At 31.8% G+C, this 18,220-nt stretch overlaps 1 protein-coding gene across 4 annotated transcripts in view; it reads right to left on the reverse strand.

The window, feature by feature from the left end:
• The window catches only part of LOC118183958 (epidermal growth factor-like protein 8), a 133,610-nt gene that overhangs the window by 16,921 nt on the left and 98,469 nt on the right, over positions 1-18,220 (reverse strand). For 3 of the 4 annotated variants that reach the window (XM_035353575.2, XM_035353574.2, XM_085827362.1), the window contains 2 exons: positions 17,703-17,773; positions 9,493-9,622 (listed from right to left, as the gene is read on the reverse strand). In XM_035353575.2, the coding sequence (XP_035209466.1) occupies positions 9,493-9,622; positions 17,703-17,773 (201 nt within the window). Of the gene's footprint in view, positions 1-3,000; positions 3,085-9,492; positions 9,623-17,702; positions 17,774-18,220 lie in introns of those variants that run through there. The other variant, XM_085827361.1, reaches the window with a different exon arrangement.

An 18,220-nucleotide genomic window follows, 5' to 3' on the forward strand; every position in this document is an offset into this window, starting at 1 on the left:
AAGAGACATTTTATAATTAAAAAGCACCATTTACTTATTTCTAAATTCAAATGCGAAATTACATTCTCGGAACATTTAAAAAATATTTTCCTTTTTTAGTTCTTTAATAGCATAAACGAACAGTGAAATAACATTATATAGGAAAAAATACAAAAATGATGGCGTTTAAAAATGGTTTCGTAATATTACTAATTAATTGTAATTTATTACACGCTAGAAATAAAATTTTTGAAGGATTATCCCTCAAAAATTTTATTTCATTTTATCTATGCATAATCAATTGGTTGAAAGCTTAGAAATCATTTTAGTGAATTCTTAACCGAAGTTTCATGAAAATACTGGAAATACGTTTAATGACAACTACCTCCACTAGTTCTGCGAATCTGCTACCATGTTTTCGACTTTATACAAAAATTAAAATAAAAACCGAAAATATCATAGCAAGATGTGGTGTAGTTTGGTTTATTTGATTACGTTAAAGCATTCGAGGGCTATCTGCTTTATAAAAGGGAAGCCTTCGAGAAGGGCCTTTTTAAGGGAAACTGGCTCGTATACGAGTTACACATGGGAAGAAACACTAAAACACCCACGTGGTCAGCCTGTTCCCTGGATACGAACCTCGGACCGAATACTAGTGTTCAGTGCTTTACTGCTCAGCTGCTGGTGGGCCAACAAGTTTCGAATTTTAACATAATCAATTATAAGGTTTTTTTTTCTCTCCTTCCTCATACCTTTTTGGTGTAACCGGAAGCACACTAGACGAGTATTTGGGATGTCTGAAGTTCGAATTCCGGCTAGAGCACAGCGGATTTCTTCAATTTCTGACATCGAAAAGTTCTAAAAGTTTCTACAAGTGGCGCTCGAACTAAAAGCTGGTGGGTGATAATTCATCATCACCAGAATTTGACGACTCAGTCTCCTAATCACCAATGTCCCTTCAAAAGGGGTTATTTTCTCCCTCTTTCCCGCATCCCTTCTTGATGTAGGTAGAAGCACACTCGACGCGTATTCAGGAGGTCCAGAGTTCGAATCCCGCCGAGGGCACTGCCCACTTTTCACACTCCTGCATCTATAAAACCTCATCACTTCGATAAAACCTAATCACTTAGAAACACTTTATAAAATGCTTTCAAAGTACACTTACTTGCACAAGATTTTCACTAAATTTTTTTCCTCTGATTATACAAAAAGAGTTACAGAATTTAATATTCTGTTCTTAAGTGCAACGAAATTAAAATTTTACTCCTCTTAATTTGATATAAAAATGATTTTAAGCAATCTAGATCTTACTCCATACAATAAGCGTTGCTATGAAATTCTTCACGTATAATTGAAGATTGTATACTGAAAATATTTATGGCGCAGCTCATAGTTCTCATAAAAAACCTCGAGTTATTCTTTGCTATTCAATAAAAGATATAAAAAAAACACAAAAAATTGGTTTTCTTGCCCTTTAAACTTAATTTACGTATCACTTTTAAAATGCGCATTCATTAATGAAAATTGTTCAACGCTTAATTTAATGCACGAGCCAAATTCTTAACTCTAATTTCTAAGGGCTTGTGTTTCTACAAAAAAACTTATCATTGTAAACTATCGAAAAAAAACTCCTACCCTAAATTTTAAGACTGATTAGATCAGTTCGATGTCAGAATTTTTAAGTGTCTTAAAATCTATTCGCTAATCATAGTTTCTTGATGAGTCTCTGAAAAAGGTGGAGGCCAAACGACGCAAATGAATAATGTATTATTAAGCAAATCACACTTCAATTCAAATAAATGCTTGTCATTTAAGGCTGGTTTCATTTTATTGCAACACAATAATATGCCTTTAATCTTTTAAAATAATTTTTCTGTGCCTGATACAGATATGAGCCAATTTGGTTTTTAACATGTTGTAGAGACATTAGGTTATTTCGAAGCAGGAAACATGAAAAATGAGCAATGCCCTCGCCGAGACTCGAACCACGGACCTCTCGAATACGCGCCGAGCGTGCTGACCACTACACCACGAAGGCATGCTAAGAAGGAGGGAGAAATACCTTATCTACTCCCTCTTTTAAAGCGCGACTGGGAATAAGAGGACCCAATCGCCAAATCCTGGTGGTGGAGAATCATCATCCACCACCTTTATTTTTTTTAATTCGGGAGCCGCTGTACAGACATTAGTTATTTCTTGAAAGCATGTGAGATGAAAAATGAGCAATGCACTCGTCGGGACTCAAACCATGGACCTCTCGAGCGTAATAATTACTACACCAAGAAAGCATGTTAAGAAGGCGGGAGAAATACTTTACAATGTAATCAACGAAAACAGCGTTCACAAGACATGCAAATCCTGATAAACTTTGCCATGTTAAAAACCTGAATTCATCTGTAGCGCTTTAATTCTAGTAATTGACATGACACACAATTGTGATTAACTAATTGATTAGACATTTATCGGCCTTATATTACACGCACCTAAAATTAAAATTCTCACACATTAATTATTTTTTCGTATTTCTCTGAAAGGAATTACCAAAGACAAATAGTTATTTAATACGTTTAGGATGTTTATTGCAATAGTGCTTTAGTTATTTCAATAGAGTTTAGAAGGTTTATTGAAACTTAGAATGTTAATGCAAATAGTTTTAATGAGTTTAGAACAACCTGCAGAATCTTTGGAATGAAAAGCAGATGTATAGAACACATAATCGTTATATTTCCTGGGTAGTAAATATATGAAGAGAAAATTGTCATCCCTCGAAATGAACTTCTTTGGAAAAGAAGAAAAGTTAATTAAAAAGCTATTTACAATTTACTGTTTTATTAGAAGACAGTAATGAAAACTGAATACTTTTCGCATCAAATTATACACACCTTTAACATCGGCGAATAGTTAGATTTTATTTCCAGCAGTAAACTTTATCAAAAGGTCAGAAGATTAATGAATAATGTGTAAGAAATGAGTTATTTTCACAAACATGTAATAACTGTATATCTTACAGTAGCAAAACTTACACATTTCAGACCTGTCAACGGCGTTAACGTCGTTAATACTCATCTGGGTATTCAGTGGTGAATTCTTGATGATGTTTCACATCTGCAACATGCGCATGCAAGTTAAAAGTTGACATGCATTTAATTAATGTCTAAAATCAGAAAATAAACAGTCTTGTTATTAGTAATGTTAGTTCTTATTCAAATTTTTAAACATGCATAATGTGCAACAATGCGTAGTTATTTCAAACTTTAGTAAAATCGTCAATCAAATTATTATGTAAAATATTCAAAAAAGTAAATTTTTATTTCCTTTAATATTGATCTCAGACTTGTTCTTTCCATTGCAATATTTCTCATGATAAATGATTTTAAGAAAATGATTTTAGTGCTGGATGAAAAAATAAGATCTCACTTTTTAGAAGGCCGTTCGAGGATGGAGTGGTTACTCCACCCCGAAGAGTGATTCGCTTATCGTGGCGATTTTGTCTATCACGAATTTTTGTTCGTTTGCCATAATTGGAAAACCAGCGCATAATTTAACCTCCCAAGGCTGTTCTCAATCAAAATTAGAGTGGAAAAAAGATCGCATTGTCGCCTATAAAATGCCAAGACTTTGAAAAAAACAAAAGACACTAATATTCCGTTTGGGCAGCGACAAATTTCGTAGATCTGGCCTCATTCAGATCAACAGCAATAGCATATAATTTGTTGGAGTCAATTTTCATAAAAACTAAATTATCAAAAAGTCTTCAGATAATATCAAGGCTAAAATTGTGACTCATACGAGCATAATATTATTACGAATTTTATACATATGTAAATAGTTTTAAAAGTTGTATGTAAAATTGTAGTACTGTAGTATTGTACGTTAATAGTGAAAAGTGTTCCGCTTAGTCTCAGCAGTCCCCATCATGCACCTTCTTTCCATGTTCTGGTCCTTACTTCAATGTTCCTCGTTGTATGTAAAATTGCAGTACTGTAGTATTGTACGTTAATAGTGAAAAGTGTTCCGCTTAGTCTCAGCATCATGCACCTTCTTTCCATGTTCTGGTCCTTACTTCAATGTTCCTCGTTTCGTGGCCAATCCCCGGAGGACACAGTACTTTATATTTATTCATGTATTTTTTTAATTCTATTGACGGGATCCAACAGGCTGAAAAGCACCTAACCCAGTGGGCCAGCTGTTCTGTCGATGGTGAAAAGAAAGAAAGTACTGTAGTATATAGCATGAAATACCTCTTGAAACCGAAAAATAAGATTACAGGGGCACGTCCATTTAACACTGAGGTAATACGTACTCCTACTTGTCTGCTAGTATGCGTTGATGATCTTTAAATAAGGGCTAATGCTCATCAATTAGTACAACTTCGTCTGATTATTTTTAGTTAGATTATTTTTATATTTTCTGTCCTGAGTATCCCAAGAGGAGGCCTATTGTACGCCAGAGAAGGGGGCCGTCTTTTCATTCATTTTGAGTTGGAATAAAGTGTCATTTAACCTTTCTTTGGACTTGTTACTTATACGTATTTTAGCTTACAAAGAGTTCTAATTTAATTAGAATATGACAAACATTTCAAAATTTCTCTTATTTAAACTTCTGATGTCTCCTGATGAAATTTAAGCAACTTAAAACGAGTTGTAATCGGTAACGTATTGATTGTAACTCATTTCATGTTGCTTAAATTACAAACGGCGTATAATTAGTTCCAATTTTACGAGACACTACAAATGCGTTTCAACGTATAGGTTCAATAGATTATTATATGGACAACTGCCGTACCGTCGGGGAAACGCATATGCTAGCGTGGTATTTAAACATGTAAAATATCTGAAAGAATAGTATATATAGTAAAGTCATTAGTTCAAAATGTCTGATATAGTGTTATAAAACGTATAAACGTGGCGACTGTGTAACTTAGCATTCATTTCTTGATTAGATGAAGTATTATTGTTATTATTTGTTTTTTTATTACATTTGCTTTACATTCATTCATTGATGATTAAAATCAGTATTGTTATAATTTTAAGACAATATAGTAAAGTAAAATATTATTATTTAAACAAGCGTAGGTAATCATAAATTATCATTGCCGTACTATTCTGAATTCCAATAATCAAAACATCCAACAGTTAATTGTGTAACTTTAGGTAATCGAGAAGCAAAATTCGAGGAAAATGAATATCTTTTCCAAAAATAAAATTGCGAAAATATTTACTGTGAATTCAGTTCGTATGATAATTCAAGAGTTACACCCGCATTTCAAAACAAGGTTACTTGATGTTGCGTCATTCGTGACAAGTTTGACATGCCTACCCGATAACCTCCGGGTGATCTTGAAGTAGGAAAGAATCTAGAGTTAGGAAGAATAATGCAGAACCATGAGCAATAAGAATCAGTTCATGGTTCAAAGAAATAACAAGACAAAATCAACAAACCTGAAGTTTTACTGAAATCTTTATTGAAAATATTTAAGCATATTTAAGTTTGAATTTTATCATATATGAGTTAGAGTATTTATTTTTATGTGTCTGAAGGTTGAACGGGTGTTTTTATTACAGTTTGACAAAAGTGACAAAACTAAAATATAGTGCATAAAGTCACTGTATACCGAACATTTTGATGTAATTCACGATATTAGGATAATATCAGGAGTTTTTTGGGGGAATCGCCCAGCGAGTTAGGCATTTTTACTTCCTTGAGCAAAGTAAAAAAAGTATTGTAATCAAAAAAAAAAAAAAAAAAAATCGGGTATTATATTTTAGTGGAATCATCCATTTTGGCTGAACGATTATTTTTGCGTGACGTCTGTACATACGGACAAATTAAAAGACTTTTTTTGGTCAAAAAAGGATTGTAAAATGAATTTAAAAAGGACTTTTTTGTGACGTCTGCATATATGTATATATCTCGCATAACTCAAAAACGATTATTGCAATCGGCATTAAGAAACGTGTGTGCGTCTATATATAATATATATATATATATTATATATAGACACACACACACACACACACACACATATATATATATATACACTCACAACCATCCCTTTACCCAGTTTAAACATCCTTACCCGGCCTTTATTTTCGTAATCGTGCGTTGTCGTCATATACTTCCAATTTCAGAAGTGTTTTGATGAGTTTCGGAAATATCAAAATCAAATGAAATTATCTTTAGGTAAATAACGAAATCTAACTTTTAATACGATTTCTCGGTTCCTAAAACTAAATTAGGAAACCTTTGAAACTCGTTATGAAAAAATGAAATTATAAGAAGTTTGACTCCAGTACGATAAAAATTGACCATGACATTTAATTTCAAAATTTGCAATTTTTGATGTCGTTTACAACGTGCCTTGTGGGATAGTTAATTAAGTTAGAATGATTCGAGGAAATAAGTTTAAATGAAGCGCAGAAAAAGTGTATACAGTACAAAGTCCGTAATCCGGACGTCCATTATCCGGAACGATTTAAATCCGGACCTCAAAGCCACAAACCTTTTTTTTTTTTTTTGGTATGCTTTACGCATGCGCGTTTAATGTATAACGGGCGGTATAAGCTAGAATACAATTATCTTTACTGATTCTAAGGCATGTTGCAGATTGCGCTGTTCCTTAATCTTTAAATTGGATCCGGCTTATTATTTTTTGCAGACTGTTAGAGCAATTTTATAAAAATTAAGCTTGAACGTTCGATTATGTCAAAAAGAGTTCCCAATTCTGGAACTGCTAAAGGATCTACAAAGCGAAACCATGTTTCGATGTCCAGCAAACAAAAAGTGGAATTGCTGCAAAAAATGGATAAAGGCATATTGTCTCAAAATTGTGCGAGGAGTATGGCATTGTATGACACAAGAAAAAAGGAAAAGGAACTTTTTGAATTTTTTGTGGAAGCATCTTAAACAACTTACCTTGAAAGAAATGTTTAATAAAGTAAAGAAATAAATATTAAGCTTTTTTCTGTGCGTAAATTTGGATACCCTTTAGATCATAATTGCTCTTTATTTCATAAATTACTGTTTCATATTTTAAATTGTATAATTTCTGCATGCCATCTTACCAGATTTAAATGATCTATAATCCGGAAAAAACCCTAATCCGGAATCGCCGAAGTCTCGATGAGTCCGGATTACGGGCTTTGTACTTTATAATTTACTATGCCGTACAAAGAAGTCATGACACTCTTTCTTGTATACTTATACACAGGCCTTGTATGCCCATATAATATTTATATTTTTATACGGAAGAAATAATCCCTTCTGCCAGGATGATTATTAACACTGTAAGATTTTTACAACAAAGTCAGGTCAGTGGCGCTCAGAATATTTCTTGTAATAAAATTACTTCTTTATTTAAACGCAGCATTAAAACAATTAATAACATTTAAATAAGTGTAAATTTAAGTACTTCGTTAAAATAAGCGAAACAGCAATATAATCGATGAAAAAAGTATCGATTTACGTATCCAGGTATCCAGCTTTAAGTATCGCTGATGAAAAATATTATGCACATTTCGAGACAATTCATCAGCAGCAGACAAATGACTGAGCTAAAATCAAGATCTAAAGTTTCGAGAAAAGGTGACGCACTATCATTATGAGAAAGCTAACTGTCAGTCCCAAAGGAAAGCAGGGACTAGTAAACAATTAAGGTTTTCAAAACCAAGAAAAGTGTTAATAAACTGCAATACGAATCATTTAATGGAACGATTTCTATGTGTATTGGGATTCTGGATAGAAGATGGTATTCCTTTTCCTACTGTAGGATTTTTTTCATCCACAACAAGCATAAACTTGTGCAACAAGCATAAAACATTAAGCATAAATTACGATATACAGGCTGTTCGTACATTTTTAGACGATTTTTATTACATTTAGAGAAATATTTTACTTCTCTAATACAACAAAAAAATTTTAAATTTTTTTGTTTTAAATGTTCCATTTGATAACCCTTATTCTTCACTAGCATTCGACACCGTTATTTGAGTTGTAGGTCGACATTTTGACTATTTGCTTTTTTAAAGTCCAAAAGCGCAAAAATCTATGGATGATACACATCATCAGATTTCGTAGGGATATGAATGAAGCGTATGGCTTTGATACACGTTCATTTTCCATTTTCCCCATAAAATAAACAGTGGATTTTGACGTGCGGCTGCTTGCTATGTCTTGACGCAGCTCTACCGATTCATGGCAGTTTGGATAAAGATAAGCTATTTCATATTTTAAAATTGGGTATAAAATATATTCCTGATAATATGTGGAGTTGACCTGAACAGTTTTTCTGCACTCTCTTTCATTTTTGTTTATCTTTAATACAAAAACCAGCAACAATCATCAATACTTTTTAAAAACTTTCTTTAGAATCTTTGAACTATGTTCTAAGAATTTTTTCTGATCTTTGATGATAATAAATGGATCTCTTTCTATTGCGGTTTTTTAAATATAACCAAGATTCATCTATTGTGACACTATTTTTCTATTTTTGCCCGACTAATTGTTTCCCGAGTAATAATAGAGAGTTCTGCAGCACGTTATACTTCCGTCGATATGTCGTGGAGAAAGAGGACGCACATTACGCCAATTCAAATCAGCATTAATCACTTTGTTTACAGTTGACACTGAGAATTTTGATGATTATTCAACTGTCTTTTGACTTCACAGATTTTCTTTTAACATTACAGTTCTTATCTTTGCAACATTCGAAGCATTCCGTTTTTTTTCCTTGGATATGTATTTCGAACAATTTTTATCCTTGAAACTAAACTTTGACGTGTACGTGTTTTTTTCTTTTCTTACTGACAATATTATCTATCGTTGCTTTATACACTGAAAAATCATGGCTTTAGCACCTTTTTAATAACTAAACGCGAATAATTTTCATTGGAAAGAGCACAAATTTAGCCCTCAGATTGGAAAGAGCACAAACTTACTTCCTCAAAAATGCCATTTTGCATAAAAATAAAATTCTCAAGTAGCACACGATCCTTTATACTTTGAAAAATTTAATGGCAGTTGAAAACATTTTTAGAACAGGTGATTTTTTGTTTAGCAAAGCAAAGTCATCTAAAAAATGTGTGAACAGATACTGCAATTGTATCGCTTTATTTTTTTCTACCGTATTTACTTTTTTTACACTGCGTATCTTTTCGACTCGTTTGATAATCACACATAGTTTCGAAGTCCGTTGTTACCTAATTGCTTTGTTGAATTAGAATATAAACCTATCCTATGCGTTGCATTCATAAATTTTAGAATTATCCTAGTCATACCATTTGTAAGTTTTTTAACACTAAATGTTGTTACATTTATTTTTTGAAGTACATTTAGAGTGATATGATTCGGAGATTTATACAAATGGAAAGGCTAATCATGTAATAATAATATCAGACGAAGCGGCATGGAAAGGATCTTATTTTTACACTAATAGCTTGGACGATGAGAAGACTGTGTGTGGAGTTATGTCGAAAGAATGTCTAAAAATACAGGAAATAAAAATTAGTTACTTACATTCTGCTAATCTTTCTTCGAGTATTGCAATTTGTTCGCTGAGAGAATTGATTCTTTCATCACGAGCATGTCTGTTATCTTGTTCTTCCGTAAATGAACGTCGCTTCCATCCTTCTAACGCAGAAAGACGCTGGAAAATTCAGATTTAATGTTTAAAAAAAGTACCTGTACATTAGTATATCAATTAACTGAAAACTTCTAAGCAAAATGTATTCAAAGTGCATATTTTATAGGATACTGTGACAGAGTAGACCAAAAGGAATTTCAGAGTTCTTAAATGAAGTGCACATAAGTTATACATACGGTTTTCATATTTACATTCTTAATTTTATCGATAAAAATCAAATAGAGAAAATCATGGCGCTTTTTTTTTTACATATTTTACTTTCGAAACAATATTTGAAATTTTACAAAAAATCCATTAAATGAGATATGAAATAGTATGTATTTGAAATGATGAAATAAAAATATATGCTGTCAAAAACACTCCGAAGAAGTAGATGTTAAAGAAATTAATAATAAGAATCGGTTAGTACATTTGAAGGACTAAATTCCGTAAAACGAATTTGTAAAACTAATCCTGTAAAACGTTTTAGCGTTATGCTGAATAATGTTGCAATGTTATTAGTTTTTTTAATATTACATATTTGTATGCAATAAAAGAACATACACATAATTAACATTCGCATTAAAAACTGTAACTTGGTCAAAAATTAAACAATGAGATTATATAAGAAAAATCTAACAGTTCATGTTTTCATCTTTGCCTCACATAATTTATATTTCAACTGTCTAAATATTAGCAGATATTTTATAATGAACGAGACAGAAGAATCGATCATCAATTTGAAATATTTCTTAATATTGCATCTAAAATTTATAAATATAATTTTTTTTACAAACAGTCTCGTCAAAGACTAGTATTGTAAAAACCAAATTGTTTTTATAACTATTTATTAATTTCTCATAAATTTATCAACTGAAAATTCACTGTTAATTCTGTGCGAAATATATATAGAGATATCCTGACTCATGTTAAGTCAGTTTTCTCTTTTAGAGTTATAAGGTATTTTCTCCCCTCTTTCCGCATGCCTTCATGGTGTAATTGGAAGCAAATTCGACGCGTATTCCAGAGGTTCAGGGTTTGAGTCCCAGCGAAGGCACTGCACATTTTTCACGTTTCCTGTATCGATAATCTTAATGATTCTACAGTGGCGCCCGAACTAAAAAGGTGGTGGACGATAATCTGGTAACTGGATTCCTAACTCCAGTCGCTCTTTAAAAAGAGGAGTATATAAGGTATTTTCTCCCCTCTTTCCACATGCCTTCGTGGAGTACTTGGCAGGATATTCGACACGTATTCGAGAGGTCCAGGCTTCGAGTCCAGGCGAGGGTATTGCACACTTTTCACGTTTCTTGCAACGATAAATCTAATGACTCTATAATGTTTTATTTTACCAAACAACTATTGGTTATTTTTTTTTTTTTTTTACGTTTTTTAAAAATTCACCACTTATTCTGGAAGAGGCGAATTAGATAAAAAAGAAGAAGAAACTCTCAGAAATATTTCTATTAGTTTTGCTTTGCTGCTACAGAGACTGCTGAGAAAGTATTAGCAGAGTCCCCCTGCTGCCTACGTCTCATTACAGTTTACAAAATGATCTATCTACGCCAGGTATTAGACTACTTCGTTGTAAGTTTATTCATCTTAAACGCTGTCCAGAAAACTTAAATCTGCGTACCACAGTAAAGCATGATTTTGCCTCGTACTGATAAGGACAATGGCATGTTTGCTGTAAGAGCAGAAACATTTCTTTGTAAACTGGAAATGAACTTACCATTGAACTGTCACAAACCTCAGCTGGAAAAAAAATTTTACGCGGGTGTTAGTAAATTCAATCTGGAGTGAGCTCATAATTGTTTCAAGACCGCATGCTATACTTTTCACGTTGTTTTAAATGCTTGTTGAATCCCATTTCCTTCATTAGCTATTTGAACAGTGATAAGTAATTCACATCACTGAATATTTCTCCCAAATGATAATGCTTTCCTAGTGAATAAGTTGTACTAATTCGATGACACATACATTCCTTCCAGCATTAATTAAAATAGAATGAAAGATGTCAATCGATAAAATTATTTCGATCGATAAAATTATTTTATCAATAAAATTATTTCGATATTCCAACTCGTATAATTAATCACTTATTTTTTATCACTAATTTTGGAATCAAGAATATTAATTTTAGTATTTTAAGTTTGGACTTTCAGATTTAATATTATACCACTGAACTTCTCAATATATAAGTTTTTAAATTATAATTAACACTCTGCGCCTTAACATCAGCCGCAGAATCTAGGATGATTGGATCTTTTCTGCAATCCGGAACAAAGCAACTTTAACGACATAACAGTCATTATTATACCATTTTTTTCTTCCTTGTACGAAGTAAAGGAAGTATTGTAATCGTGAAAAGTTTTAGGCAGCATATTTCAACGAAAATCTCCATTTTGACCTCTGTCGACTCCATTTGAACGATGTTTTTGTGTCACATCTGTATGTATGGACAGAATAAATGATTCTTTCCCAAAATGAATTGTAAAATGGATTTAAAATGACTTCAGAAGAGATTTTTTTGTGACGTCTTTTGTGAATGTCTTTACGTACGTGCGTACGTATGAGTTTTAGAATTATCAACAATTTAAAAGCTTTTTCAAGTTATCTGAGTTTAACGACGCTGCCAATCAGTTTCTACATGAACTTCAGCGTCTTTTTGCCCAGTGGAACCACAAGTTTTGTGCACCGAAAAATCTGTCTTTCTGCCTAATTTTAACTAATTTAAACTCTTAATTTTAACTGTAAAAAATTGTTTTTAACAGTTTTTAACTCTATTTGGTGTTTTAGGTTTTTCTGTTCTATACAATATTTAATGAAGATACTTTGAGGTTTATGTATTTTTTCCTTTGCCGCGAAGTGAGCATTAAATTGATTAAAAGAGATATATACCTATAATAAAATTCGGGGATAAAGTTTAAAGGAAATGACCAAAATGCGCAAAATTTAATAGGCCGTACAAGGAAGTCATGTAGTGTCCACATCAGGTTTTTTTAAATAAAACTTTAGAGAAACCTAGCCACACATTCGCAGGTCATAAAAGTTAAATGCTTAAGTAATATAACATTACAAAATATTTTATACAGTATTCAGCCACTGAATGTATTTTCTTTATGAATTCTCCTCTTCTGTTTTTACTGATTAGTTAAATAGACACGATTAAGCCATTTTGCACTGTATGACTATCTTAGCCTTCAGAATGTTTGCTTACTATTTTTATTACGTCCTGTTTCTGTATTTTTATTTTCAGGAAGCTTAGACAAAATTCAGTTATTATAAACTTTGAAAAAACATGATTACTCTGAAAATATAACAAAATGATTTAATTTTGGACAATTGTTGAATTTTTATTTATCCCAAATCTTTCTTAAATCAATATTATGTCTAACAACTAATTTTTATTTAATTCTCCTATGAATATATTTTATTTAGGAAATAAAGTTCTTACCCCACTCAGCTAGATTTATTTAAAATTCTGGAGCTGTTACACTTGATTAGAACGCTTTAAGATTCCTTCACGAATCATTCTTTTTGTAATGCAATCATTCTTTTTGTAATTCAGTAGTTAAATATATAACTATTTAACTACCGAATGTAATTTTTATTATTAACAAACATATATATGTCAACCTTAATATGGAAATGAACTAGCAAACTTCTCGCCGACTACATGTAAAATTCGGTTATAGTATTTACGGAGTACAAAACATTTTCCGGAACATATACTGAAGCGGGCTATTGCATTAAAATACATATTGCCTCCCACAGATATAATTTCTTTCCTACATCAATTTGAAATCATCCATAATTCAAGAAAATTATTCATAACTTAATTCTCATGGACCAATCACATTGTTACTTAAATGTAGTAAATTGAGTACATTAAAACAACTGTAGAAAATTTTAAAAAATTAATTTCAGTGACAATTATGCATATAGATATGACAATAATTACCCGAATATCACAATCTTTTATCTTAAATTAAAAATTTTAACACTATTTTACCCTTTTATTATTTACCATCGCAGGAACCTGAACATAGCAAACTTACACATATAATGTCTATACGCTCAAAAGCCTTATTTTCAGAAACGCTGATCTCAGACAGATACTTACGCTTACAGAATTGTTTTAAACAAAGCAAATATTCGCGTTATATCATTTTTAAATGTAATAAACGAGTTTTGTAAAAATTAGAAGTATCACTTTTTATTCGACTCCCCTATCCCCATAATTGTATTTAGCAAAATTATATATTTATTATCAACCCAAAATGTTTGACTCCCGTACAATAAAGGACCCCACCAGGGTCCGAGTGATTAAGATCCCTGAACACTGAAAGTTCGACCTCAGGCGAACAGGCTGCCTGTATGGTTGGTTTGCGTTGGTTGAACACAAGCCAGTTTCTCTTAAAAAGTCCTAGACGGAGGCCTCTCTTCTCTTAAACAACACTTATCGTTTTGACAAATTAAAATAACCTAATCCGTGCAATAATAAATAATAATTTAGGATAATTTAAGGCTCTATTTTTCCATTAAATGACATTTAGTGATACTGCTTTGTGATTTATTTGCGTGTAACATCCATTATTTTATAATTTTGTTACACCTGGTATGCTGGAAAAATTTTTCATGCAGTTAATAAATTTTTAATTGCTAAAAATTCCCTTTTAATATTTTTATGCAGTTTAATTTCTTTAGAATCATAATATACTAATTCATTAAATGAAAAATATTTTTCATGTTTAATTATGAAACGTGTGTTATGAATTGGCAATGTACTGATTCTGAAAGTTTGCCGCTATTTCCTAAGGCACGAATGCTTAAAATTCTGTAAATCATATTTTCTTTTTGAAAAACAAATTATTCTAATCAATACTTTTCAGAATATAGTACCTAGCTTTGCTTATCGCGCAAACTATCAACATCAGAAATTTTTTTCTCTAAACTGCATTTCGTTTTTAGTATTGCACAATAGCAAACATTTTGCTGTTTTAATATGTGCACAACCTATCAACATGATCTCAGATTTAAAAATTTAATATCTCGGTCAGATTTTGTCGTATAGTCATATGTTAGGTGTTTATTTTAAGAACGAATATAAACTTCTACTAAATTTAGCTACAACATAAAAATTAGATTTTATAATTTTTAAAAATTTGCTTGTATAATTTTTAAACGACAAAATATGAATATCTGCGTCATTTAAATCAATATCGTAACTGAAGTATACGTCTTAGACCAATGATTGTAAAAGTGAGGGCTATATAAGGACTTTTGGGCGTGGTTTATGCATACACACAGAACTATATATATATAGAGAGAGAGAGAGATTTGTGTGTGTATATATATATATATATGCCTACACATACTTACGTACACACCACGCACACACAAAAGAGACTGAGACAAAAATAAAAAAGAAGAAAAAAAGAGAAAAGCTTTTCTCAAATAAAGATTTTTTTTTGTCTTGTTGTTATTTGTTTGTAAGTTTCTATGCATTGACATTAATTGACCTTATCGTCCAGATATTTTACATATCAGTACTTCAGTGCCACTAAATGTAACGCATTTAGGTGTTCTAGAAATATTTTCATTGGAATTTTACTAATATTAAAGCACAATTTAGCAACAATAAGCGTATATTGGAACAAAATACACTATAATAATGTTTGAAAAGTATTAAATGTTATGTTAACTACAAAATCTGTCTTACGAGCTTCAAAGAAAACTAGCCTTGAGAGGTTTTTCAAGTAACCTTCGCCTGCCTATTATTCCCCGGCTTAATGTTCATTTGGCACAAAATGGAAAATGGGGTGTGGCATTATCTTGTTTGAAAAAAATATAGTTGACTATGATTTGCAGTCTTGGCCCTACGCGATGCAAACACTTCCAGGTGGCAAGCACCCATTAAATGCATGGTAAAAAAATAAATAAGCATATATTTCGAAGTGTAAAATTTCATCCATCTTCCAAGGCTAAAATTAAGCATATTATTGTGCTTTGTTTATTTTAAAAAAGTTACATATCAGCAGTGATAAACTTATTTGAATCAAGGCAAATTTGACATGAAATGTTAATAACAAAAAGCTTTTAACTCTTTTCAATGTTGCTGTTGTTATGAAAGCCATATCTACTGCACTATGTGATAGCATGAGTTTAAGATGCAAGATCATGCAATTTGGAATAAATTTACCTATTTGGAATAAATTTACCAGACGATGATGAAGTGAATAAGCCGTTTACCTCAAATAAAATGTGAGAATGAAGGTCAAAGTTAAAAGTGTGTAGAGACATTAGGTATGTTTTTTGAAGCAGGAAAGATAAAAAATAACAACCGCCTTCGCCGGTAATCGAACGACGGACCTCTGGAATACCGGCCCAGCGTACAGAACCCTTACACCACGAAGGCACGCTAGGAAAGTGGGAGAAAAACCTTATAAGTGATTAAATACTAGTATAAGAAAAAGATTAAAAAGCAAAAAAAGCATTTTGAAAGCATAACTTTGATACCTGCCTCAGATGTTAAAATCAGTAGACGCTACCCTCAGTATCAGTATCAGGGTTGATTATCGTCCGAACATAATAGTGAATTCAGAATTTTTTACTTTTTGAAATACGGAATTTTCGGATTTGTGAAATGTTCACACATCATCTTTCTCAAATTTTATTTTGGATAAAATATATCATTAAGTGAATACATAAACTGAAAACTTTTAGGCTACGTAAACACTTAATATGAAATACAATTAGACAGTTGTATTGTACAGGAACAACTAATATTGCAAACCAGGGATAGTCAGTTGTTTACAGGAACAACTAATATTGCAAACCAGGGATAGTCAACCTGCCCCTTCTGCCCACTAGTGGGCGATTTAAGCTTTCACGGTGGGCAGTGGAGGTTAATGTCCGATAATGATTGAAACATGCATAAAGATGTGTCGACATACACACCCCTTAAAGTTTAGTTCTCTACTTGAACATCCCCCTTCGAGCAGTGTTCTACTGTTTCCCTATATTTATATTACTTTGTGTTATGTTAATGAATATTCTGTCTATTAAAAGTTTAATATTGTAAATTATATCATAAATAAATGCATAAATTGAACTATATATTTTTTAGTGAACCTCCACTTAAAAACTTCTTTGCAGTTGCGCTATATTACGTGACTGTAAATAGAAATGTTACTGTCTACAAAGTAGGGAGGAACGTATAAAAAGTTTGACTACCCCTGATGTAAACTTGTGGGCTGAGAGAAGATGGAAGACAGAATGTTCAGTATTTACAAAATGATTAAATCTGTTTTAGCTTCCTTCCATAGACCCGTTATCGAAATTTCAGTTCACTTAATTATGTGGTTCATATTATTGTAGAATGTAGAACATTTCTCAGCTCTGACAGCCTAGCTGTGGTGAGTATGAAATATTATTTATTTTCATTACACAAAAAATGCATATGAAGTTTTCCGGAGAAAATGCCTTTGAAGACTGTGGAGATACTAACTTATGGAATAACTACATAGCTGAAAATAAGTATTTATATTCCATGGTTGTATTCTTTATAGCAGTTCCTCATCTCCAACACATGCTGATCTGCATACTTCAAATTCTAATACCTAACGGTTTAAATGAAGAGCCACTGGCTGCATCAAAATGTCTTGCTAATAAATACATTAGGCACTGCTTAATTGCGATGACTTTTGACAACGGCTGTTTTGAAACATTAAATGAAGAGAAAAGCTATCCTTCAAAAAACAGCAATGGAACTTAACTAATTTAATATAAAAATAATAAAAAAACATATAAAAAGGCACTTGTGTATAACTGTATGTGTATGTAAGTGCACGTGTATAACTGTATGTGTATGTAAGTGCACGTGTATAACTGTATGTATATGTATATAACTGCATGTGTATGATGTGTATGTGTATAAATGTATGTGTATTTATCACATGAATATTCTGAATCATTTGAAACCGTGCTGAATTATTTTACTCCACGGTAATTTTCATCAATATTTCTAAAATGAAGTCGCAATCATCTCTGCTGTATGTGATATAATAAGAACTAAAGAAAATGATCACTATATACTTACTTGTTGCATATCTTCAATTTTCTTCAAAAGTTCACTTATGTCCTCAGCATTCGAATGTCTTGCAATTTCTTCTATGATATGAAAGAAATAAATTTAAACAAATGAATAAAAATGGCTTAAATATCCATACAATTTCTAAACAAGGTTTCGTAGATTTGAGATAAAGATTTTCATGTATACTAATATTAATTAAAAAGATTGTTCGTAATGCTTATTTACTCACAAGTGGTAGAATTATCCTTATTGAGTTTGTGGAAGGCGTTTGAATTTTTAAATGAAGTTTAAACTAGTCGAATAATTGTTTTGCTTATTTCCAAAGAGCTACATGAAATTTCAGTTAGGTACAGAATACAAAAAATTATTTCAACTTATGATGATCCTTTCAGCATTGTTTTAGAAATATTAATAGCCGATAAAATTCAAATACTTTTCATTTGCTATGAGTTGAAAAGATGTGGATGCACTCCAAGGACGCACGTTATCACAAGCACCTTTTGAAACATAAAATTAGGGTTCGG

The sequence above is a fragment of the Stegodyphus dumicola genome, chromosome 1 (assembly GCF_044657685.1).
Source record: "Stegodyphus dumicola isolate Sdum_Otavi_A_Nest chromosome 1, ASM4465768v1".
Taxonomy (NCBI): Eukaryota; Metazoa; Arthropoda; class Arachnida; order Araneae; family Eresidae; genus Stegodyphus; species Stegodyphus dumicola.